This window comes from Calidris pugnax, unplaced genomic scaffold (genome assembly GCF_001431845.1).
Source record: "Calidris pugnax isolate Ruff unplaced genomic scaffold, ASM143184v1 scaffold4, whole genome shotgun sequence".
NCBI classification, from domain to species: Eukaryota; Metazoa; Chordata; class Aves; order Charadriiformes; family Scolopacidae; genus Calidris; species Calidris pugnax.
Window position 1 is genome coordinate 3,722,444 of NW_015090781.1, and position 25,541 is coordinate 3,747,984.

A 25,541-nucleotide genomic window follows, 5' to 3' on the forward strand; every position below is an offset into this window, starting at 1 on the left:
GGAAGGAGTTAATTAGCAAAACTGCAGTCTCGTGAAATGAAAGCCGGGCGTAAGTTTCCATAGGGAGGTAACTGGGTGATTTTTTTTTTTTAATTGATGTTCCTGACAATTCCTTGGTAAGGTGATGGGCACACCCCAAAACGACAAGGTTTTAAGCACTCACATGCCGTGGTGGTGTGCAGTTACCTCGCCCAGAGCAGATGTGCAGGTTTTGCTAAATAACAGTGAACATCAGTCCCTGTCCCCGCTTCAGTCTCTAGTATTAACACAAAAGATGCTGCTACAGTGATGCCCAAAGTACGTCCTCCAGGTGACAGGAAACCTCTGCCCGTGCAAGGATGGGCTCTGGAGAGGAGTCGGGACCATCCTCTCCACTCCAGGAACTCACACAGCTTTCCGGACGCGAGTGTATTGCACTTCAGGGATTGGGAGAGGTTCGTTTCCAGGCTGTTCCCAGCCACGTTCCTTCCTTTGAGTGGATTTAGTGCATTTCCTTCTCTCTCGCCCCTTTTAACAGCCATTTTAGGGATGAGCATGGTAGCAGGGCAGAGAGCCTCCCACCCAGCTGCCCCCAGTGCAGAGCACCCTGCCTTGGGCAGCAGAAACCGATTCCTCCTCCCCAAAAACCTGAATACAGACTGGGTGCAAGGAAGAGGCACCCCGTGGCAGTTGTGCATCACACCCTCCCCGCTCCCACAGGTGGGGAGTCTTAAATCCTCAAATGGAAAAAAAAAAAAGTCATGGGGGGGGGGTCCTCTCCCCTTCCAGTGCTGTCTCAAACCAAATGTGAATGTTGCCTTCGTTATCTGGAGTGATTAATAAATCAGGCATTGCGGTTTCTCTGTTTCGAGACCCTTCCGTGGCCCCTGGCTCTGTAGCATTCCCCTTCCTTCCTTCACACCGGGTTAAGCTCACCCTCAAGGAAGCCCCCAGCCCCAAATGTGACTTCCAGAGCTCTCTGTGCCTGTGTGTCTGCCCCGTCTCTCCTGCTCCAGGGCTGGGGGAGGCACCAGCCCCAAGTTCCTGCGGGTCCGTCTCTGCGAAGGGTGGCTGGAAAGGTGCAATATTCTGCTGCAGGGTCTCCCCGCAGGGAATCAGAGCAAGTTGTGTCAGACCCCATTGGCTCTGTGTGTGTCTCTCCTCCCCTCTCCTTCAGCTTCACGAAGCAGCCCTAATTTTTGCTGTCCTGCAGCTCCTTCTTCCCTGGAGCCACCCGTGAGGATGAAGTCCCCACAAGGGGGCATAGAAATTGCACCAGTGTCCAAGTTGTGCACCCAGTGAGGAGGAAACAGGAGCCCCCAAAGCCTTACTCTCGCGTTTAGCTTGTTCTTAACTTTTTTTGGGTCCTGTTTGAAAGTGTTCCCTTAGTCTCCATCCTCGCTCCGGTGCGCAGCAGCCCGAGAGCACACGGGTCGGCGTTGGCACAGGCTGCCCTAAACCCTTGTTATGGGTTGAGAAACCACCTTGAATTTGTTGTCATTTAGACAATTCTTCTATCACCCGGTGACCCCTCCCCACCCGGGAAGGGGAGACGGGGAACAAAAAAAAGAAACACAAGGGGTGAAATATAAATAGATTTAGGGTAAGAATGTAGGATAAGACTAAATAATTAATAATACTAAAGAACCAGTATCCTGATACCAATATAAAGTCCACAAGGGTTATACTCAGCCCATTCTATCAGCAGAATCCGTGTGCTCCTGGCAGGGACAGCAAGTGTTGGACACGGTGAGCACTAACAGCTTCGTGGGGAAGGGAAGGGCTTAGGGATCTGGCACTGGGGCAAGGAGTTCTCTGGACCCACCCCCATCAAGGGAGAGAGAGCAAGAGAGAAAACTGCACAACAAACTTTCTAATTTTTGTTGAATATGACGTTCATGGTATGAAATCACCCTGTTGGCCAGCTGGGGTCAAGCGCCCGGGTCTTGCTCCTCCTCATCCCTGCACCTGAAAGGCTCAAAACCACTCAGACCTTGAATCCCACAGAGCCTGGCTGGCTGTAAAGTAAATATTTTCACGAAATCAAGGCACTAAAGTTTTCTAAAACTGTGTTTTTTTTCCCAAGCATTAGAAGATAAATTAGTCTTGTGTTGCTAAAACCAGGACAACCCTGCTGGTTCCCCGGGAGCTGCCGATATTGCACCTTTCTGGCAAAGCAAAACGTTGAGCTGTTTTACAGCGTTTGTCCTCGGCCAGGGACTCTCCTCCCCAGGTTTTACCCAAGAGAGAAAACTGCACAACAAACTTTCTAATTTTTGTTGAATATGACGTTCATGGTATGAAATCACCCTGTTGGCCAGCTGGGGTCAAGCGCCCGGGTCTTGCTCCTCCTCATCCCTGCACCTGAAAGGCTCAAAACCACTCAGACCTTGAATCCCACAGAGCCTGGCTGGCTGTAAAGTAAATATTTTCACGAAATCAAGGCACTAAAGTTTTCTAAAACTGTGTTTTTTTTCCCAAGCATTAGAAGATAAATTAGTCTTGTGTTGCTAAAACCAGGACAACCCTGCTGGTTCCCCGGGAGCTGCCGATATTGCACCTTTCTGGCAAAGCAAAACGTTGAGCTGTTTTACAGCGTTTGTCCTCGGCCAGGGACTCTCCTCCCCAGGTTTTACCCAACATTGCTGAATGTAAGAGTCTGTGGGAGGTGTTTGACGCGGCGCTGAGCTTGAGATGAGCTTGGGATGAGCTTGAGATGAGCTTGGGATGAGCTTGAGATGCAGTATCCGTTCTGTCAAACCTGCCGGAGGAGGGAAGGCTCAAGGCAAGGCAGCTCACTCTCTCTGGGATGAGGTTGCTCGCTGGATCATCACTTCTGCTTCTTATGGCAGGTTACGGGGTTGTTTCAGTCTCTGTTTCCCTTTAAAAAAAAAAAAAAAAGGAAAAAAAAAGCCAGTTTTTCCAACCAAAGCCATGTGATCCCAAAGCAAATACCTCCTGCTTCAGCCCGTGCTGCACTGTTCCAAAATTTGCAGGCAATTTTTTTGCATGACTGTTTTTCATCATTTGTACCGATCCAATAATGGAAAGTGAAATAATTTCCATAAAAATAGTCGATTATAGATGTGTTTCATGTGGAAAATATGTACCTGACCCAGAGGGGTTAGGAGCTGCTACTACTAATTAGCTAGAAGAGCAAAGCGTGACCCTCTCCCCGGAGGGGAAAAAAAAAAAATAATAATCCAGTCTCCCTGTTCTCAGGGTATTTACAGTTTTACTGTTGAACAAATGCAAGGGGGTCCCAGCCCTCCTGGTGGGAACCATCACGAGCAGAGGAGCCTGGTGCCCAGCTCGGGGTTGGCGTTTGCCGGGGCTGGGCTCTCCCACCTGCCATGGATGGAGATGCCCCGGTCTCTGAGTCTGTGTCCTTGAGTTGGGGTTGTCCTACCAGAGCAGGTCTTCTCCCTCCACCTCGCTGCCCACCCCCCAATGTTTGGGTGGGCTGGGATGCCAGGTGCCCAGTGCCACAGGGGACACGTGGCACGGCTGTTGGCCAGGGCACCAGCCGGTGGCTTTGGGAATCGTTGGACTTTGACCTCAGACCTCGGCAAGGCTTTGACTCATAGAAAGGATACTGCATCTTCCTAGGTCAGCTCCTACTGCCACCTTTGTTCCCCTGGTCCTTCTGCCTCCGGGTGCAGGCAGGGGGGCAGACGGTGGCCCGTTGGCCGGGGGAGGCTGGGGGGGGAGCATCTAGCCATGGTTTCTACTGTCAATACAATTTTGCACAAGAGTTCTTTGAAGTGAGGTTTTTCAACACTAATATCTTAAAATGCACAACTGTGAATTATAACTTTTACACTCCTGTTGGTTGAATTTCCTTTAAATGAAATGAACCTGACTCTGTTGTAACTATGATTTTTATTTTATTTTTTTTTTTTAATTCTGTGTATTGCCAAATCTTTGTAAAGAGTGAAGGAATGTTCTCGATTTCCAATGAGAATCTCTCTCCAAACGAGACTGGCTCTGGTGACGTGGAGATCATACGAAGCACGCTGTAGTTCTGAGTGGAGAGGGGGCTCGGGGTGGGCTCAGCAAACCAACCTTGGCCTCTCTGTAGACCCCAAGCTCAGACCCTCCAGAGTTTACAAAGCGCTGCTCGTTTTATTTCCCGGCTTGTCCACTCCCTGGAATCCAGCTGAAGGCCACTGCCCTGGTGGAGCTTGGGATGGAGTATCCCCAGAGGGACGAGGGGTGCTGGCAGGGTGTCGGGGCTGGCCGGGAGCAGGGGTCCCCAGGCTGGTGGGGCAGGACGAGGTGCTTCCCCCATCCAGTTGCACCAGCAGAGTGAGCTCCACAGGGCAGGTTCTTCCACCGCTCTCCACTTTGGTCCGAACCTGTGGTCGTGTGTAGTTCCCTCTCACACTCTTCTTGCCCCCAAAACATGCTCCTGCTCGGGAGTGAGCAAGGATGGGAAGATGCTGAGAACCCATGTGGGGCAGCTGGAGCTGGCTGCTCAAGGATTGCAGTTCTTGGGCCCCGTTGGAAGAGGGGTCAGCCACTCATTTGTGATGCGCTCGCTGTTCTGTTCCTCCTCTCTTCTCCTGGACTTACTCTCCTTTTACTCATCGCAGGGTTATATATATATTTTTTTTTTTTCTTCTTCTTCTTTTCTTTAAGTGCCTTTTCATGCGGGTGGAGCTGGCAAGAGTAGGAGTCTCAGGATATGGCCCTTTGCACTCACCTCAGACCTGGAGAAAGCTCAGGGAGAACAGGGCGAGTTGCCCATGATGGCCCATGGACATCACCCGCTGCTGCTTCTCAGCCCTCAGGGCCCAGCTCAGACAAGGGTGAGATTTTGGCACCGGTGGTGTCGGGCTCTGGCTCGGATCAGCTCAAAGAAAAACCAAAGAGGTAGTAGCTTTGTCGCGAGCGGCTGCTCGGGCAGCGGTGGTGCTTCCTGTGGGCTCTGCAGAGCTCGGCCCAGGGGTGTTTTTGGGGGGAAGGAGGGAGGTGGATGGCAAAGAGCAGCTCTCTCTCCTCACGAGCGCCCTGTGTAAGTATTCTTAGGGATGGAGCTCTCAGCCACGTCCTCCAGGACCCCTTGGAACATCCATCTCCCTTGTGCAGACGTAACATTGTCCGTCGAAATCATTCCCACGTGAAAGATGTACCCTGTTTCATACGACACCTAATACCCACCTCTGTGGTTTTAAAACTAGTGCCTGTATTCCAGCTGTCCAGTCATCCCATGTCTGGATTGCCAGGAGCAAACTGGGGCTGGTGGGAGGACGGGCAAAGGATGCTGCAGAGGGTCCCTCTGGTGATGCCAACTTGAGGCTTCATCCCAAAGGTGTGGGAGCAGCACTTGAGGGGTCTCTGCCTTCGTACCGGGTGCTGCCACGTGGCACAAAGCAGGAAACCAGCACCTGCTGAAGGGCTTGGTGTGACACAGCCCTGAGCTTGCTGCCCAGCCCCACGCCGGGGCTCTATGGAGACCCAAAGAAGTACCTGGGGCTGAGGGTTGGTTTGGCCCAACAGTGAAATGATGAGCTTACCTACCGCGATGGAAAGCTGGGCATCTTCTGGTGGCACAGAGGAAGAGCAGCCTTCATCCTGACTTGACCAGCAGAGAGGACAAGCTCTACACTGCAAGCTGGGCTGGGAAGCCACCTTCATCCCTGCACTGGTGTTCCACGTGGTCCATCCGTTGCAGGTCTCTTGTTGGCAAGATCTCAGTGGTGATACCGGCCTCCTGCGTCGGCAGCACAGGGCACTCGGAGACATCCACAGAGCCCCCCTGGGACATCCCTCTTGGTGTCTTGCTCTTCTCCTGGCGCCTGGCTTCATGCTGGGCAGCCTTCCTCCATGGTTAGTGTCATGGCTGTGCCCTTGGGGCCATGTCCAGGCAAGGGGACACTGGCTGTGGGTTCAAGGCGGTACAGTTGAGCTTTCTGGTCTGGTTGTGCGTATTTGCTGTTCCCTTAGAAGCTGGAAGGCTGAACCTGGGGAGTCCAGAGCGTTCCCTAGAGGAAAGCCTGGGATGCCAGGTTATCCCAGCGCCCTTCCCTGAGCTGCAGAGGTGGGAAGAGGGTGCTGGAGAGCTGCCTCCAGCCCGTGGCACGGTACAGGTGGTGGAGAGAGGTGTTCCACACGTCGGCGGCACTAAGTTCAGTCCAAGCGGTATGTTGTTCTTCTCGTTATCCTGAGGTTAAGCTCTATAAGGTTCTGCACCTTGGAAATATGGTACTCAAAGCTGCTGGTCTTCTGTCTCCAGCTGAAAAACATTTTTCTGCTCTCTCCTGAGGTTTCTCCTTTGGGCCCTCTTTTCTTCTGAGCGGGGCCGATGGCAGAGGACAGTGCCCCAGCTGCTCTTGCCCCTCTGGTGTGGATTTCTGGCTAACGAAGTGCTTGATGTTTAATTGTCCCCCAGCAGGAGAGGTTTGGCCGTTCTTGACAGAAGCTGCCTGTCGGGCTTGAGTTCTGCCAGCTGTCCTGAGCCAAACCTGTGCCTGGGACACGCAAAGGCTGCGGGCGGCTCCGATGCTCCAGAGGTGGCTTTGATGTCTTATTTTCCTTCTCCTCCGGGAAGCAGTTGGTTGACAGCAGGGTTTGTTGGGCAGGAAGGGCTTGTCCCAGTGTTCAGTGCTTCGCAGAGCTTTCCAGCATCCCGTTTCAGCTGTTTGGAGACCTCAGAGCTTTATAAAAGGAGGTGGTTTTTTTTTTTTTTGTCGTCCTCTGGGCATCACTCTTGTACTAAATCCTCCCGAATTGAAGTGAGAGAGTTGTAGGTGCCAGACGAGTAGCCTTGGACCGTAGGCCTTTAGTTGGAAGTGCCAATGTTGAATGCCTTCTGGATTTGCCCAAAGATCAGTGTGGGAGCGTGGAGGGGAGTCCCAGGGAGCTCCTCTTGTCCCAGGAGTGACAGACTGGCCGTGCCTGCCTCGGCGCCAGCGTCGTCCCTGCTTTAGAGTCTCAGGTCCCAGCAGGTTGGGCTGGGCTGGGCTGGTTTGGCCAGAGGGTTTATTTTTTACCCAGGGTACGTGCTCTGTCCTTCTGCATCGTGCAATGGGGGTTTCTGGGGCTGCTGCTCCCCTCCCCACCGGTTGCCTCCGTGCCTGGGGAGGCAGGAGGAGGAGGAGGAGGAGGTGCAGCAGCCAGGACCAGGCGATGCTGCGGCCGTCCCGTCTCCGGTCCTCATGCTAAGGGTGGGAGATGCTGCTCAAGGACTCCCTTCCCTCTAGCTTTTTTTGCAGACCACAGGAAATGTGGAGAGTGGAAACCCAGCAGGACCCCAGCCCCAGCGCTCCGGTCCCGGTTTGATCCATGTTCTCCCAAGCACAAGGGTGGTTTACGAGCGGTTGAGGGTCGGGTCCTGCTGAGGGACCTCAGAGCTCTTGGCGTGTGTTTTCCTCCAAGACGTGTGGCTGCAGAGCCCACCTCGGTACCTGAGTCATGGGGCTGGTGCCCGGATGCCAAACATTGAATTGGAAAACCCAAATACTTGAGGAACCTTCCTGGAAGCCACGAGCTCAGCAGGTGCTGAGCAGCTGGAGGTCTCACACCAAACCTTTCTTCTGCAGCTGGGTCCTTCTTGGCTGCCCCGAGCCTCCTCCCGGCCTCGGTCCCCCCCGGCTCAGAAGTGTGGTGGCTCTCCCTCCGCAGGGCATTTTGGTGGTGACCTGTCCCCACCGAGCCACCCCGGCCAGCTCGTCCCCGTGTCCTCTTTGCCATCCTACGTGGTCTTTGCGAATTGTATCATATTGTACATGACTTGGGGTTTCCAGAGTTGTAGTGTTCTGACTACAGTATTTCCATGTGTGTACAGAAACCTGAATAAGCACAACTGAAATCCTGAATGAAGTGTATACGTTTCATATCCTGATTGTCATATGAATGAATTTTATAATTATTCCAATTTTGTTGTAGATTTCCAATCTTTCCTATTTATTTTGTACCAGATTTATTTGTATATTTTGTGATTTTGTTTAAAAGCGTTTTGTTTATTTCTATTCTTTTTAGATAAATGATGATTTTTTTTTTTTTCTGTTGAACATTCCAGTTTATGCATTTTTCCCTCCTCCATGCTCCCCCCCCCTCGTTTCCAAGGGACGGATTTTTGGCACGCGGGTGGTGGGGCTGATGTTGGCGATCCCAGACCCAGGTCTCTGCTGTTGGCACCTCAGTGGGCTTTAATCTCCTCCTCAGCTGTCAAGAGCCATGGAGGGGCCGGATCCCATTCCCTTTAGAGCCAGACCTTGCTCTTCACTTTGGTGGGTCTGGGTCCATAATTCCTGGAGCCGGGGAGGGCTGTGCCGGTGGTTTTGCTGACCAGGAGCTGGGAAGCTGGTGGCAACAGCAAGCAGCTCACTTTCACTTTCTGAAGCTCCCTCAAAGATGAGGGCCTTTTTTTTCTTTCACTAATAAAAACCCCTTATTTACAACCTTCTCTCCATATATCATGTTTGTTTGTCCGGAAGCGTAGATGCCATCTGTCTGTCCGTCCATAGCAGGTTCTTGCCAGGCAGGGTGTGACTGGGGGGGTCACCAGCGAGGGACGTGGCTGGTGGTGGCTCTGTTGGGTGGCAGTCGCTGGAGGAGCAGGTCTGTCCATCCCCCTGCGTTATTGGGCGCTGCTGCCGGCTCCTCTGGTGTTGGGACTTTGGCAATGGAGTTGGGCAGAGCCAGCAGTGACAGAGACTTGTTTCTGAGCAGGAGAGTGAGCCCCTGCTTAGTCCCCTGCCCAGCATCATGGAATTGTCAAAGTTGGAAGGGACCTCTGGAGACCCTCCAGTCCAACTCCCCGGCCAAAGCAGGGCTGCCCAGAGCACATCACTCAGGAGCATCCAGGAGGATCTTGAAGATCTCCAGAGAAGGGGACTCCACACCCTCCCTGGGCAGCCTCTGCCAGGGCTCTGCCACCCTCACCCCAAACAAGTTCTTCCTCCCATTGGAGTGGAACTTCCCATGGTCCAGCTTGTGCCCGTTGCCCCTCGTCCTGTCCCTGGGAACCACTGGAAAGAGTCCGGCTCCATCCTCCTGCAACCCCCCCTTTAGAGACTTGTCAGCATGAAGAAGGTCTCCCCTCAGCCTTCTCTTCTCCAGACTGAAGAGTCCCAGCTCTCTCAGCCTTTCCTCATCAGGGAGATGCTCCAACCCCTCCATCCTCTCTGTTGCCCTACGCTGGACTCTCTCCAGCAGTTCCCTGTCTCTCTTGAACTGGGGGGCCCTCCATGCCTGGCCCTTTGCTTTGTGCCACATACAGCCCTGCCGTGTGCCCACTTTGTCCTCCTGGCAGCCATTTCACCCACCCGATCTCCCTGCACTGCCCTTTCTTCCTGGGGAGGGGGTTTGCTGCACCCAGAGCAGCCTCTGTCTCTGTCCCGCAGGGTGACCCTGCACCCCTGGACCTTGCTCCCCAACAAGTGTTGTCGGCAGGTCCTGGACGCCTGCTCCCCTGCCTGTCCCTGGCAGCAGGTGGGGGACGGTGGGATGCTGCTCCCGCCACTGCAGCAGCAGGGATGGCACCCACAGAGCTGCAGGACAGGAATCACATGGCAAGAAGGCCAATGGCATCCTGAGGGGCATCAGGAAGAGTGTGACCAGCAGGTGGAGGGAGGTCATCCTGCCCCTCTGTTCTGCCCTGGGGAGCCCCATCTGGAGCACTGGGACCAGTTCTGGGCTCCCCAGTTCAACAAGGACAGGGAACTGCTGGAGAGGGGACAGCAGAGGGCTACAGAGATGATGAGAGGCCTGGAGCATCTCTCCGATGAGGAAAGGCTGAGGGACTTGGGTCTTTTGAGTCTGGAGAAGAAAAGACTGAGGGGGGATCTGATCAACACCTATAAATACTTCAAGGGTGGGTGTCAGGAGGATGGGGCCAGTCTTTTTCCAGAGGTGCCCAGGGACAGGACAAGAGGGAACAGGCACAACCTTGAACATAAGGAGTTCCACCTAAACATGAGGAGGAGCTTCTTTGCTGTGAGGGTGGCAGAGCCCTGGCAGAGGCTGCCCAGAGAGGTGGTGGAGTCTTCTTCTCTGGAGACATTGAAACCCCACCTGGACACGTTCCTGTGGGACCTGCTCTGGGCGGCCCTGCTTTGGCAGGGGGTTGGACTAGATGATCTCCAGAGGTCCCTTCCAACCCCGTATCACACTGTGACTGTGACTCTGTGAGGTCAAGGTCACCTTTTGTACCTCCAGGGTGTTAAATCCTGGTACCATTTTACCTCCCCCCAGCTGCTGCCTGGGTCCTGGGCCAACCCCTGCTCCTGCCACACGCTCCCCAGCCCGAGGGCAGTTCTGCTGGTGGCAAGCAGCCTTGTGCAGGGCCAGAGGGGTTTGCTGGTGGCTCTGCACCTACAAAATTGCCTTGTGGCGGAGGCTTCAGGTGCCAAGGTTGCAAGAGCTGTGTCTCAGGAAGGGGCACAGGGCTTGGCATCCTCCATTGATGGTGTGTTTGTGCCGCAGCGGGCGCGCTCCCTGCTGAGAGAAGATGGCGAAGAGGAAGAGGAACTGGGAGCCATCTTGTTCCCGTGACCTGTTCTGAAGGACTCGCCAGCAGTGCCCATCACACGGTGTCACCAGGGCTGTGGCTGAGGGCAGTGTCACCTTCAGGCTCCTGCTCCCAGTAGACTTTGCTCGTTGCAGCCCCTGCAAGTCCCCTGGGTGTCTCTGGAGGGTGATGGTGGGTGGCCGGTGCTGGAGAAGCCAGGCCAGGAGTGCTCAGGGCAGGGGTGAGGCCTGTCCCCGGTGCTCGCCGGGACCCCTGGCCATCTCTCAGGACAGGGAAGGGGCTGCAGGAGCCCCACTGCAGCCATGGCTCTCACTGGCTCTTCCTGGGGTCTCTGCAGAGCAGTTGGAGACACAGGTTCTGCCGGGCAAGGGGCAGCTGGTGCCGGGTGGAGGTGCAGAGGTTTCTAGCCCCTGTGGGCTGGAAAACAGGGCTGTGGCCACCTCCCCTGTGCCAGCCGGGGCAAGAGGCTTCACCCTGGCTCTTCCTTGGTGGGTTCTTACCACACCACCATGGGGGAGCCAGCGCAGGCCGGGCGGGGGGGCACAGGCCGGGCAGGGGGGCACAGGCCGGGCAGGGGGGCACAGGCTGGGGTGTCCGTCAGGCTCTGCCCGTCGCTTTCCCACCACCCACTGAGGGTCAAATACTTTCCATTGCTCCAGCCCTGAAGAGTCTTCTCCCCCCATCGCTGTCAGAAATAGCCCTGGGCTGGGAGCGAGCTATTTGTGGCGAGCGGTTGGGATGCAGCAGCAGGGATGGCACCCACAGAGCTGCAGGACAGGAATCACATGGCAAGAAGGCCAATGGCATCCTGAGGGGCATCAGGAAGAGTGTGACCAGCAGGTGGAGGGAGGTCATCCTGCCCCTCTGTTCTGCCCTGGGGAGCCCCATCTGGAGCACTGGGACCAGTTCTGGGCTCCCCAGTTCAACAAGGACAGGGAACTGCTGGAGAGGGGACAGCAGAGGGCTACAGAGATGATGAGAGGCCTGGAGCATCTCTCCGATGAGGAAAGGCTGAGGGACTTGGGTCTTTTGAGTCTGGAGAAGAAAAGACTGAGGGGGGATCTGATCAACACCTATAAATACTTCAAGGGTGGGTGTCAGGAGGATGGGGCCAGTCTTTTTCCAGAGGTGCCCAGGGACAGGACAAGAGGGAACAGGCACAACCTTGAACATAAGGAGTTCCACCTAAACATGAGGAGGAGCTTCTTTGCTGTGAGGGTGGCAGAGCCCTGGCAGAGGCTGCCCAGAGAGGTGGTGGAGTCTTCTTCTCTGGAGACATTGAAACCCCACCTGGACACGTTCCTGTGGGACCTGCTCTGGGCGGCCCTGCTTTGGCAGGGGGTTGGACTAGATGATCTCCAGAGGTCCCTTCCAACCCCGTATCACACTGTGACTGTGACTCTGTGAGGTCAAGGTCACCTTTTGTACCTCCAGGGTGTTAAATCCTGGTACCATTTTACCTCCCCCCAGCTGCTGCCTGGGTCCTGGGCCAACCCCTGCTCCTGCCACACGCTCCCCAGCCCGAGGGCAGTTCTGCTGGTGGCAAGCAGCCTTGTGCAGGGCCAGAGGGGTTTGCTGGTGGCTCTGCACCTACAAAATTGCCTTGTGGCGGAGGCTTCAGGTGCCAAGGTTGCAAGAGCTGTGTCTCAGGAAGGGGCACAGGGCTTGGCATCCTCCATTGATGGTGTGTTTGTGCCGCAGCGGGCGCGCTCCCTGCTGAGAGAAGATGGCGAAGAGGAAGAGGAACTGGGAGCCATCTTGTTCCCGTGACCTGTTCTGAAGGACTCGCCAGCAGTGCCCATCACACGGTGTCACCAGGGCTGTGGCTGAGGGCAGTGTCACCTTCAGGCTCCTGCTCCCAGTAGACTTTGCTCGTTGCAGCCCCTGCAAGTCCCCTGGGTGTCTCTGGAGGGTGATGGTGGGTGGCCGGTGCTGGAGAAGCCAGGCCAGGAGTGCTCAGGGCAGGGGTGAGGCCTGTCCCCGGTGCTCGCCGGGACCCCTGGCCATCTCTCAGGACAGGGAAGGGGCTGCAGGAGCCCCACTGCAGCCATGGCTCTCACTGGCTCTTCCTGGGGTCTCTGCAGAGCAGTTGGAGACACAGGTTCTGCCGGGCAAGGGGCAGCTGGTGCCGGGTGGAGGTGCAGAGGTTTCTAGCCCCTGTGGGCTGGAAAACAGGGCTGTGGCCACCTCCCCTGTGCCAGCCGGGGCAAGAGGCTTCACCCTGGCTCTTCCTTGGTGGGTTCTTACCACACCACCATGGGGGAGCCAGCGCAGGCCGGGCGGGGGGGCACAGGCCGGGCAGGGGGGCACAGGCCGGGCAGGGGGGCACAGGCTGGGGTGTCCGTCAGGCTCTGCCCGTCGCTTTCCCACCACCCACTGAGGGTCAAATACTTTCCATTGCTCCAGCCCTGAAGAGTCTTCTCCCCCCATCGCTGTCAGAAATAGCCCTGGGCTGGGAGCGAGCTATTTGTGGCGAGCGGTTGGGAAGGAGGAATGCACGGAGCTCCCCAGGCCTCCCCTCCCGCAGCCGCTCGCCCTCCGGCTGCTGAGCTCAAGCTTCAAACATCCCCGTGGCTATACTTGGAGAAATGAGTTTAAACATAGCAAAGCCCAGCACGGCCTTTAAGTGAAAGGGCTCGGGAACGAGCTCCCTCAAACCCCTCCTGCAGCCGCCCTCCCTGTGGGTGCACATTACCTCCTCTCCAGATCCCAAAATCAGTGAGTCAGGGCCCCGGGGGCTGCTTTGGGGGCTTTTAGCAGCCCCTGAAGTGTCAGCTGTTGATTGTTGGCCACCATCTGCAGCCACTTAGTGCTGCTTGGCTCTTTGGCACTTTGGGTGCTGAATATCCTTTGGTGGTAGCTCTGATGGCGGGGCCTCACCTGGCCTGGTTTGGTTGGTGATGAGGGGTTTGGTTATGGGCACAGTGGTGGGGCTGTCCCCAGGGCTGTCCCCATCTCAGTCAGGCACAGGGCACACACAGCCTTCGGCTATGCCAGCCCGTGTGGGCTGCACTCACCTTCCCTGGGTGTTTTCCTTTGTTTAACCCAGTTTGCAGCACCTGGTGACCATGGGCTGTGCCACCCTGGGCACGGGTGATGTGTGGTGGGGACCAACCCTTGGTAACGGCTGTGGGGAACAGGGCTGGCAGGGTGCAGTGTTGGAGGTGGGGCAGGGTGGGGATGTTGTCCTTCCCCCCATGGAAAACCCCCTCCTCACTCTCCAAATCCAGGCCAAAATATTTCTCTGTCTCCCGATCTCCTGGCTGAAGCTGATGGAGATAACTAAAGCCCCGTGCCCTGACCCCATTTTTTCCTGCCCACCCATGCCCAGACCAGCCCTTAAAAGCTGGACCCTCAACCCCTGTTGGGCATCCCTTCACACAACCAGCTCCCAGAGATGCTCCCCTCATCCTCTGTCCCGCTGGGACCCCATGGACCCATCCCAGCCTTCCCTGCCCCCTCCCGTTTCTTAGAAACATCATCATTTATTGACTTGACCAACTGCCACTACAGCAGCAGCAGCGTTTCCTGCTCAGATGTTGGTGGTGTGGTTTTTTTGTTGGTTTTTTTTTTGTTTGTTTGTTTGCTTGTTTTGTTTTTTATTTTCTCCTAAGGTACTTTAAAATGGAAAAAAAAAAAAAAAAAGATTAAATGAGTTTATGGTGCTGAAACAACAGTCGAATTCGTTACAAGAGGGCCCTCGTAATCCCTTCACAGCGAACGGCACAGGCTGGAGTAAGGGAGGAGATGACACCTCCACGACACGGAGGAAACCCACAGGGCACGCAGGCCCCACGCCTTCCCCGGGCTGGCTTTCAGGCACAAAGGACTGCTTGCCCATCCCCGCAGGGCACCCTCGGCCACCCCTGGTCCCCACACGGCAGCCCTTGGCCGGGGACGCAGCTTTGCCCACCACAGCTTGCCACGAGCCAGGCCAAAGCCAAAAGGGCATTTTCCAGCCCAAAGGCAGTTTCCAGCCCGGCCCCGTGGCACGTGCCATCTCCCAGCTTGGGGCAGCCACGCGTGGCCCCGGAGCACGGCGGAATAACAGCCCCTTTCGCTCCAGGTGGTGGCTGGGTTTGTCTCTGGGGCGCTTCACTTTCTTAAAGCTGAGCGAGCAGAAAGGTCAGTAACAGGCGGGAGGAAAACAAACCAACTAACGGTAGCGCTAAAGCGGTAGCTTCAAGCTCCTGGGTTAATATTTACTGCTGAAACTAGGGGAGTGGAGAACACAGCGTGCGGCTCGGCGGGTTGAGAAAGGCGTTGGGAAGCCATGCACCACGTGCCCATGATGAGAGAGAGCTCTGAAAACACTGGGAGAGGGCAACGAGCGTCTACAAGGCAACACATGTACAGCTGCAGATACAGGAGAGCTGGAATCCCACCACCATCTGTGACTGATGGCCGGAGGAATCACACCGCTCACAAAGAGAAACTCACGCCAAGCAGAGGGGAAACGGAAGGCTGGAAGCTGCAGCAACACCCTGGCTAACACGGGGAGGGGGCACTTTGTAACCCAGAAGCAGAGAGTTAAGGGCAGCAACCCAACGGGCAGGAGGATTGGGATCATTTTGTTCTCCTGCGGGGCCCAGCACATCCCTTCCTTCTCCACAACAAATGTAACAAATGGCAAAAAGAACCGTTCACGGGACGCCGTTCAAACGACAATCGAATGAAACACAACGGGAGAGGGAGAAACACGCAGCCTCCCTGAATGTAACGGGAGCGGCACGACCGCGCGGGCGGGCAGTCCGACCTGAACACACCACCCAGGCAGAACCCATCAGCTTTTTGAACCGTCTGCAAAACTGAAAACAAGGGTCTCCTCCTAATTAGTGTTAATTTGTTAAAAGTTTCCGAACGCTTTCAAAATGTGCCTTTGCAAGAATCAACACCCCCCCCCAACCCATCACCCCAAGGGCCCCAACAAAGGAATTCGCTCCTGATCACTGCTAGAGTCACGGTTTGTCTTCAGAGATGCTTTGCTTTTTCCTTCTTACTCCTCTTCCTCTTCCTCCTCTTCTTCCTCCTCTTCCTCTTCCTCATCGTCATCTTCATCGTGGCAATGTGTGATTTCCTGAGGTGCCTGGGGGAAGAGGTTGGGCGGTTTGATCTCGCTGATGGACCGGGTCAGTTGATGCCGCTTGTAGTCAGAATCTTTGAAATCCACCGAGCTGCGATTGCGCGTGGCCATCGGCGACTCCTTCTCGTTGATGTCGACGTGCGTGTGCTCCACCGTGGACTCGTGTGGCATCTACACGTGTAAGAGAGAGAGAGGAGATGACACGGGGTGTCCCAGTCCCTGAGACAGATGGAAAGCAAACCCCACAACAGGACCCGTTGGCCTGGAGCGCATCAAACGCCCCACAACCCTCCGAGCTGCCGTTCCTGGTGCTTGCGGGTTGTGGAAGTGTTAATGAACAAGAGCGTGGGCACCTTTGGGACCCCTGCCCATCTCAGAATCATCTAGGCTGGAAGAGACCCTCGGGATCATCGAGTCCAACCATCCACCCTACTCTAAAGTTCTCCCCTACACCATATCCCCCAACACCACATCTAAACGGTTCTTAAACACAGCCAGGGATGGTGACTCAACCCCCTCCCTGGGCAGCCTCTTCCAATGCCCGACCACTCTCTCTGTGAAGAATTGTTTCCTAATGTCCAATCTAAACCTACTCTGGCACAACTTGAACCCATTACCCCTTGTCCTATCATCTGTAATTTGGGAGCAGAGACCAACCCCCCCTGGCTACACCCTCCTTTCAGGGAGTTGGAGAGAGCCAGAAGGTCTCCCCTCAGCCTCCTCTTCCCCAGACTGAACCCCCCCAGCTCCCTCAGCCTCTCCTCATCAGACTTCTTCTCCAGACCCCTCCCCAGCTCTGTTGCCCTTCTCTGGACCCGCTCCAGCCCCTCAATGTCTTTCTTGTGGTAGGGGGCCCAAAACTGGACACAGTACTCGAGGTGGGGTCTCACCAGTGCCGAGTACAGGGGGATGTAGGACCCTCTCAGGTCCTACTCACCACACTGATAGAGGCCAGGGGTCTGTACTCACCAGGACGTGGGCGGCTCTGAAGAGGTAGCTGAAGGGGTAGTAGAGGAGGTTGATGAAGGAGGCTGCATAGAGATCAGCGTAGCGCATCACCTGGCTGGCAAAGAGGGTCTGCCGAGAGCCGCTGCGGAAGAGGCTCCCCATCATCCCATAGCACATGTCCATGTCGTGGGTCACTTTCTACAAGCAAAGGGCAGGTTAGATCCTGGGCCGGGCAGGCAGCGGCGCGGAGCCACGACAACACCGAAGCAGAACGCGCCGAGGGCTGGGGGCTACGTGAGATCTGCAGGGACCTCCAGCAAGGCTTTCTGTGCTCGTGTCCCGTGGCATCAGAGCCCAGGGGAGTCCCAGCAAACAGAGGGGAAGGCAGCAGCGGGCTCAGGGCCAGCACCTGCCCCGGGCTGGCACCCCAGGGCTGCTGAACCAGAGGCTACAGCCCCTCCGAGCTCCCCGTGCCAGCGCCCCACTCCGCAGCAGCGAGCACCCTCAGTGGGTGCTGCTGTGTGCATGAGGAAAGGGACCCTATTCCAGACCAGGCTGCCTTTCAGGAATTCCGGTGACACCAGCGAGCTGAGAAGCTCCTCCCTTTGCGTCCACAAAGACAAAAGGGCTTTGCCAAAGCCTGCCGTGCCCACCCAAAAGGCAGAGCAAAGCATTTCGGGGCTGAGCAGCGGGGGTTGGGCTGTCAAGCCCTTCGGGATCCAAAAGGATGAAAAGGGATTTTGATGATTGGTACCTTAATGCGTCTCTGGATGGAGCTGATGTCAGGGCGTTCATTGCTGCTACTGTCCAGATGCCTAGTTACAGGCGAGAAGGTAAATACAAGGTGTGAAAAGCCTTTCAGAACCAGGTGCTGTGGGATGGGGGGGCTCGGGGGAGGGAGGCTGGTCTGGAGGGGAAGGTTGGTTTCAGGGGCAGAGCCCAGGTCTGAGTCGAAGCTCCCTAACCCAACCCCAGGGTTTGATCAGAGCCGCTGTCGCTAAGGCTGGGAGAGGCAGCAAGGAAGTTGTCACTGTTTGAAATACTCACTTGTATAGCTCGGCCAAGAAAATGTCCAGGCTCTGCAGCTCTTCAAAAAGGGCTGGAAAAAACAGAAAAGAAAGGGGAAAAAGGTAAGTTCAACCTCTTGAAATGAAAAGGGCTGAAAGCAAACCGACCATCCTGCCTGCTCCCCTCGCATGGCAGTGGAGGGGCACTGCACCAAGAAACGTGGCATCTCCTGACCACTGTGCAGGGAGAGGGTTCAATCCTGCTCTGTGCCACTGGCAGAGCTTTGGGCTTGGTTTCTGGTTGCCCCCCCCCTTTTTTTTTAAGCCAAACCTTCACAGTCCTCACCGAAACCTTCCCAACAGCCATGGGGCAACCTGCATAACCCCCAGAGCTATTTACACACCAAAGGGCAAACCTGGGAGAAAAGTAGTAGCACTGGAGGGTGGGAAACACACAGCACTTTGGCAGCAGCAGAGCAGAGGGAGCGGGAGGAAGGAGGAGGAGGCAGCTGGTGAGCAGGGACTCCCTGCAGATGGGAGAGCAGTCATGGCTCTGGCATGACAGGGAGAATAACCCAGGTGTCTTGTCAGACACTTTTTGCCAGAGAAGCCACGGCTCCGTAGGGCAGAGGGAGAGAAGTTTTCGGGCAGGGTTATGGATGAGGAACATCTCAACCCCACCCAGCTGCAGACTTCTCCCTCAGCCCAGCCAGCACTTGGCTGATCACAGGCAAGTGGCCTGGGAAAGAGCACAGGAATGGACTGGGACCCTGAGGCCAGCCCAAGGAGAACTGCCCCAGCTCCTGCCACCAACACCCAGACCCAGGAAGAAAGGGCCAAAAGGAGGAGCAGCAAGAAAAGGTGATCTCTCCCGTGCATCCCTACTCCAGGGTGCAGCACCAAGCAAGAAAGAAGAAAACCTGGCCTGGGGTTTGCCCAGCTGCTGACCGCTTTTGTCTGTCCAGACGTGCAGCTCCTGCGCCAGCTCAGGGATCACCAGGAAGGTCCTCCAGCCCTGGCGCTTCTTGGATTTGAGGATGTCTCCAAAGATATGGTCTCCAATGTACAAGATGTCCTTCCCTTTGGCCCCCAACAGGTCACAGACTGTGTCCGAAGAGCCTGAGAGAAGAATGGTGTGGCTCATTTCAGAGGGTCAGGGATAGGGAAAGGGCAGGTGCATTTTCCTCCCCAAAACCTCCACTGCTAAACACAGCAGCCCTGCTTGGCCGTGGCAGCCCGGGGTGGGGGCCACCCACCTGAGAGTTCACCCAGAGGCAGCTTTGCCCACACACCGCCCCACATGAACAGCAGAGAGGCTGTGCTGCCTCCCACCCCGTGTGAGAGTGATGGAGCCCTGGGCATCACGGACAGCCCTGGGCATCCATCTGCTGCCCTGGCCTGGCTCAGGGGACCCTCCAAGCCTAGGCACACCAGTGGCAGCACTGTAAGGACAGCTGAGAACATTGCACTGGGTCAGCTGCAGCTCCCCCTCCACAACAAGCACTGCAGTGCCACTTCCCAGACCCTCCCTGGCAAGGAAGAAAAGGGTGTTTGAGGAGAAACAGGTCCATTTTCTCCCTGCATTGGGCAGCAGTGATGATGGAGAGGTTCTGGTGCAGGGTGTGGAGGGCACGGTACAACGCACTTCCGAAAACAACCTTGCCTAGTGCATGGCAGAAGTCCTCTCACAGCAGGAATGGCTGAAGGCCATGAGGGCATGTCAGAGCCACTCCATGGGACAAGAAGGGTTGGTCCCTCACCTCCTGAGTACACGATGCCATGCTGCAGTGGGCCAGTGTAGGTACCAATCTTCAGCTTCCCAGTCACCTGAGGAAGGAGACACTGCTTTAGTACAGAACAGCTGATGGTCTGGGTCTTTTCTGTCCTATTGATACTTGACTCTTTGTCCCTCTCTCGCTCCCAGCCAGCCTAGAGGTGGCTTTCCACATTCTTTCCCTATTGCCACCTGTGGTATGTTAGGAAAGCCAGCAAAGCCTCGAGCTCTGCTCTGCCCCAGGAGATGGGGTTGCTCAGGAATCACTAAGAGGAGGAGCAGCCCATCGCCTCTAGGGCAGGTGCTGTCTAAACACTGTGTTGTCCGTTGCAACCAAGAAAAGGCACACAGGAGGTGCCCGAGCCCTTCCAGCTGTAGAGGTACCCTCCCTGTGCCACTCACCGTGTCCACCTGCCGCAACACGGTGCCTTCCCCAAAGAAGAGGGGTTTTCGTGCATCCACCAGGATCAGGTCGAAGTAGGACTGCCATGGCCGGTGGGCGCTCCCAGGCTGCAAAGGCAACAACAAACCCAGAATCAGGCACAACACAAGCAGTCACAGGGAGTTTAACTGGAGTGTCATTGTCCATAGCTGTAACCTCGTGACATAGCTGGTCCACCAAGACCCCCTAGCTCTTGCCTCTTGTGGTACGATGCTGGGTTGCTAGTGCCACCTCCTAAAGCCCATCCCAACCCAGCCTAGCAGTGAGGACTGAGGACGTGGTGTGAGAAGGGAGTGCTGCACTGAACATCCACATCACAGCACAGCTGTCATGTAAAGAGGTGCTCCCCCTCCGCTCTGCACTGGGGAGGCCACAACTGGGATACTGCGTCCAGTGCTGGGCTCCCCAGTTCAAGAGAGACAGGGAACTGCTGGAGAGAGTCCAGCGTAGGGCACCAGAGATGATGGAGGGATTGGAGCATCTCCCTGATGAGGAAAGGCTGAGAGAGCTGGGGCTCTTCAGCCTGGAGAAGAGAAGGCTGAGGGGAGACCTTCTTCATGCTGACAAGTGTCTAAAGGGGGGGTTGAAGGAGGATGGAGCCGGACTCTTTCCAGTGGTTCCCAGGGACAGGACGAGGGGCAACGGGCACAAGCTGGACCATGGGAAGTTCCACTGCAATGTGAGGAAGAACTTGTTTGGGGTGAGGGTGGCAGAGCCCTGGCAGAGGCTGCCCAGGGAGGGTGTGGAGTCCCCTTCTCTGGAGATCTTCAAGCCCCGCCTGGATGCTCCTGAGTGATGTGCTCTGGGCAGCCCTGCTTTGGCCGGGGGGTTGGACTGGAGGGTCTCTAGAGGTCCCTTCCTACCCTGACAATTCCATGATTCCATGAAATGACAAAACTGTCACTGTTTCTGAAGGTGACATCCTGGGTAGACCCAGACACATATGACTTGACTTCAGCCTCCCAAGTCCACACTGGTACATTTGAGAAGAGTGTGAAAATGCCTGGACTCTACTCCACAGAGCCTGGCTTTGAATCACAGCCCTGCCCGAAGGACACTGGACATTCACGAGCCCTTTCTGCTCCAAGCTTCCACCCTTCCTGAGATAAGACCACAGCAAGGAGTTTTTTGAGCTATCAGTGTGAAAACACATCTTTTGAGTGTGAGAGAGCCTCCCACTGGGAGACTGAGAAAACAGTACAAATTCATCTCATAAGCCTCTCTCCAAAGTTGCAGGGCTGAATTTAGACCTCAGAAAACCAGAAAAAGCCTGACTAAAACTTTCAGAGTTATCCTAGTCAAGGCACAATCAGCCATAAATATTTCTGCTTTTTTACAAAACTCTTTTCCATCAAGTTTTGTTTTTTTTTTTAACAAGATCTAAAACATTGTGCAAGATTTCTAAGAAATGTGGCTGCAAAACACCACAGTTAAAAAGCGTTATCACTAAAATAATGTTATCATTAACCCAGATTATTGTTTGAGACCAGATGATGCCTCCTTTCTTTTTGCTACATTGTATTTGCTTTGATCCCATTCAGATAGGACACAAAACAGCAAGTGTATTTTAACCAGATTAAAGCAACTAATCCCATGCAGCCGATGAGGCGGGATTAAAATGCTTTGCAGCTACACAGATAATTAGGCACATCAGTGTCTATTGGAACTGCAGGCTAGAAATCACATACCTTTGGTCCATGTGGAAAGTCAAACAAGTAAGTCATAATTTTCTGAAAAGTAAAAGAAAGAAAGTATTCAAGGATGCAGTTTTAACCATACATTTGTGTAGTTTATAAAAGCGTACTTTTCTGCTTTTATCTTTTCTGATTATTGAACTTTATTTTCAGGATTTATACGAAAGTCAGCATAAGATTTGGAGATAAAGTGAATGGATGGGATTTAAAATGACAGGAATTAAACCAGTAATTTTTATAATCAAAAAACGTGTTTGCCTCCGAAATCTGCACACTGCTTCAGGTGTATCTTGCAATGCACATGCAAAACAGCATATAAATTTTTATAGTAGCAGTGTTGCAACAACCTGACGTTTACCTGAAGTAACTGTTTATTCCTGCAGCACAGCAGACAGCCCTCTCTGCCTCCTGGACCTCTCCAGGACCTGTCTGTACTCAGACTCTCCCATTTGAAAGGGAAGCCGTGCATTTTAAAAGATGCTGAAATCTAAAATGAGTAGCACTTTCTCTCTCAGCCTTGTAATTGCTGAGGAACTGAGGCAGGCCCAGAGGGACCAAGGCCAGGCCCATATCAGGTCAGCAGCAGAACCAGGTCTACAAAAGATGACTCCAGACCTAACCTGCATTCACCACTAAACCATCCTAGACCTGCCTTGGAAAACACCTGATTCTCCACTAGATGATGTCCTACAAATGATTGGCTGCCTTTTGCTGATTCCATTATATACCAACACAACAACCCACTTACGTCTGTGTATTTATAGTCGCTGTTTGTGACAAGAAACACCTTCCCAACTTCATTCATGCGGCTGAGCAGCAGTGGCAGCTTCCCCTGAAAGCCAAGGGACACACAAGTCATACACAAAAGTTACAGAGATTCATCGTGGGCAAAACACTCTCAACTAAGGTCCCAAGTGACAAAACAAGGCAATTCAGACCATCAAGCAAACAAACTCATGTGTTTTGCACTGCCCAGAGCCAGGAAAGCTGCTGGTCCGTCCACACTAACACCCCTCCAGAGCACAGCCCAGGGGAGGAAGGTGAGGAGGAAGGTCTCAGCTGGGCTGTGGTGCCTTTGCCAGCCACAATGCCAGGCACCCTGTGCTGCTCCCACCCAAACGCCCCGTGCCAGGCACGCTGGAGCAGCTCCTCCAGCTCCAAGTCCATTCCCAAAATGGGCCCAGAGGCAGGTGAAATCCGAGCTCGCACGAGCTCCACAAGTCGGAGTGCATTATAATTCCAACCTCAAATTAGAGAGAATTTATTCCTAGGGCTATTTTTATTGAATCGTAAATCTCAGTCCATTGCCAGAGCAGCTGATTACCTCACAGAACAGTTTCCTAAGAATTTTGCAGGCATGTAACTAGAAACAAGGTTAACTGCTTTAAAGTGATACTCTACCACAGAGCCCATCTGAACTAAAGAATAATTATACGGTAAGTGGTCCAGGGGGGCTCTGCACACTGCAGAGAGAGCAAAAATAAGGGAAGCACTGGAGCTTGCTCAATCAGATGTGCTGAACACACATTTTGGGGCTATCAAGACACTGGACATCAGTCAGTCTTTCAGGATCTCTCCCTCTGTCCCTCGTGGTAACGTTTTTGCTGGATGGCAAAGGAATACCTCTATCTAGAAAGATGCTCACCTGTTGCTTTTTAAAAAGAGGTCTTTCTCTTGGAGAAAAAGCATGGGCAGGGAACAACTGTTGCTTTCACCACCAAAAGATACAACATGAGGCTTGCCAGTGTATTCACCTGGGTCCCACGATAACTTTTCCTCTGGCTTTTATATTTTACGTAAAAAACATGCACGTGAATACGAAATCATGTGGGTCACTGGCTCAGAATAAAGGCTGCCTCCGAACTTTCCACTTTGTCTTTGGTTATTACAATAGAAATCACAGCGTTATCTGTTTTGTGATTTAGTAAAGCAAATCAGCACGTTTATTTCTTGCCTGCTTACTCAGTACAGAGTGTCACACAGCACGGGTAAAGTAACTTCACACTTACATCTTTCACCACGTACTTCTCCAGATTCTCAAGGGTCTTTTCCTTGAGCGATCCCTGAAATAGAAACAACAGAACCCAGTGAGGTCATGGAAACTTATGATGTAAGAGACATCAAAGTAATGCCAACTTTCACACTTTAAAATGCTGTGAAAGTACAAACCAGGGCGAATCTGAACCAGTGACTCTAGAGATGAGAGGCTTTGAGTAGCAGGGACCATCACAAACTCTGTGATCCATCGATTCCCTCACCATGGTAAATAATCCACTTCAACAGCATTTTAACCCTTTCAGAAGGGAATACAATAGAAACAAACAAAAAATAGATTTGCCATACCAAACAAGACAGTCAACGACCTGTCTCCAACACTGACCGTATTATGCTTTACTCAAAGGTCAACTCCAACATGTATCACACAACACTGCATAAGGAAAGAAAAATAGACTCCTGACTTCTGCATGGCTAAAAGGACCACCACAAGTACAACTGTGAGCAGAGTTCTCCTGTGACAGTTCTCCATCCCACCCCAACAAACCTCTTGATTGAGGAAGAACAAGAAAATCAGGTCTTTAACCAGATATTAACGCTCACAAAATTATACTCTAAATGTGTGCACAAGTGTGTGGAAAAGATGAACTGCCTCACCTTTCTAAATAGAGTTGATGCATTTCTCTGTTTAATCCAGGTACTTTTCAGACAATATAAGATAGTACCAAAGTAAACCATTTCCAGTAAAATGCTGTTTTAGTAATTAGGACAACATATGAGTTGTGTTATAAGTGCAAATACCCTCATGGCATCACGTTCTAAACCCCATGAATTACAGTATGGAAATGGAATCTGGGCACAATAAAAAGTAAGAGGAAGCCAAGACAGATATGCTCCAGCACCAGGAGGGCAGTGAGATCTTGGCTGACTCACATACAACTGCAGTTTATTATTTGCTCACTAGGCGGCAAAGCAGGGCTCTTGCCCAAAAGTGGAATAACACTTCTTAACTCATGACTTACAAACCAGTCCCTCTAACTCAGTTACAACTACACACGTCCCAAGGAGCTCTTGCAATCACCTTGTAATGAACCCAGTCAACAGCATCTCTGACATCCTGGAACATACTTCTGAAGGACATGAAGAGGTCTCCATCTTTAAATCCTGTTTCACAGCTGTGAGGAGAAAGAAGAGAGATTGTAGCGGCCAATCACAGCAGGTAAGAAACATGTCAATGAGAGAGACAGTTCAAAATGTTGTTTGGAGCTTTTCTTCTCATCTTACCATAATGGTTTCTTATTTACTATTTTACTGCAGCTCAGACTTGAAAGAAAGCTACAACCAGAGTTTAACAGAATCTGCATGTTACCCAAGAACATTTGTTTAAAATTTTAGGATGTGAGTTCCTAACTATGGGCCTGTGCCATCACAGCAGTACCACAGCCTTCTGTGGCTGCAACTCTTATTTCTCCCCCACAGTATTACAAGAAAGAAAAAAAAGACTGGGACTGTGCAGTTTGCAGCATTTTACAAGAGATGAATGGCACTGGGAAAGTAAGCACAGTGCTGCTCCTTCTCCCTCTCTGCAACACTGAAGAAAGGGGTGCCATGGAAATCTACATGTAACACTCCCTGCTGAGGGGAGGAACTACTGTTGAACAGTTATGAGTCAACAGGAGAAATTTTCTCTACAAGATACTGCGGAGGCATCTTTGAGACCCTCATGAGAGTCTGCATCAGAAGAAATCAAGGATTAAACCGAGCTGCATTTATTATGACAGCAATCATCATGCCTGTCCTGAGAAAGGACACTTCACCTGAGGGACTGTCGGCATAAACAGTTCCTCTGCTCTCAAGTAAAATCCCATTAAACCTTTGCCTTCCACTCAAATAACACGCAAAGATGACCCATGACATTAGTAAGCAGCACAGCAGCATTCATATTTGCCAATTCAAACCTCAGCTTGTTTTTATGCTTATACCTATTTGAAACCTAGGTAAATACACTGCACAAACAGCCTTTTACATCATCCCCTGCCTGAGCATTTCACCTTTGAGTGAACAAAGTCCTCAATTATGAGGGACTTGTGGCAACTGGCTGAGGAAATTTAGTCTTTCAGTTCAAACACGGCTCCAATGGAC

General features: G+C 53.3%; 1 protein-coding gene and 1 long non-coding RNA gene across 4 annotated transcripts in view; one reads left to right on the forward strand and one right to left on the reverse strand.

Annotated features, from left to right (window-relative positions):
* The first annotated feature begins 15 nt into the window (after nucleotides 1-15).
* LOC106898394 lies at nucleotides 16-8,384 on the forward strand. The gene is made up of 2 exons (XR_001413919.1): nucleotides 16-2,212; nucleotides 2,609-8,384. It is a non-coding gene; the product is annotated as an uncharacterized LOC106898394 (long non-coding RNA).
* Nucleotides 8,385-14,022: 5,638 nt separating this feature from the next.
* NT5C2 (5'-nucleotidase, cytosolic II) overlaps nucleotides 14,023-25,541 on the reverse strand; it is a 52,984-nt gene continuing 41,465 nt past the window's right edge. For all 3 annotated transcript variants that reach the window (XM_014959224.1, XM_014959232.1, XM_014959242.1), the window contains 11 exons: nucleotides 24,481-24,574; nucleotides 23,414-23,467; nucleotides 22,153-22,236; nucleotides 21,399-21,440; nucleotides 19,671-19,778; nucleotides 19,255-19,321; nucleotides 18,443-18,613; nucleotides 17,535-17,586; nucleotides 17,242-17,302; nucleotides 16,509-16,685; nucleotides 14,023-15,710 (listed from right to left, as the gene is read on the reverse strand). In XM_014959224.1, the coding sequence (XP_014814710.1) occupies nucleotides 15,453-15,710; nucleotides 16,509-16,685; nucleotides 17,242-17,302; nucleotides 17,535-17,586; nucleotides 18,443-18,613; nucleotides 19,255-19,321; nucleotides 19,671-19,778; nucleotides 21,399-21,440; nucleotides 22,153-22,236; nucleotides 23,414-23,467; nucleotides 24,481-24,574 (1,168 nt within the window). In that variant the 3' untranslated portion in view covers nucleotides 14,023-15,452. The remainder of the gene's footprint in view (nucleotides 15,711-16,508; nucleotides 16,686-17,241; nucleotides 17,303-17,534; nucleotides 17,587-18,442; nucleotides 18,614-19,254; nucleotides 19,322-19,670; nucleotides 19,779-21,398; nucleotides 21,441-22,152; nucleotides 22,237-23,413; nucleotides 23,468-24,480; nucleotides 24,575-25,541) is intronic.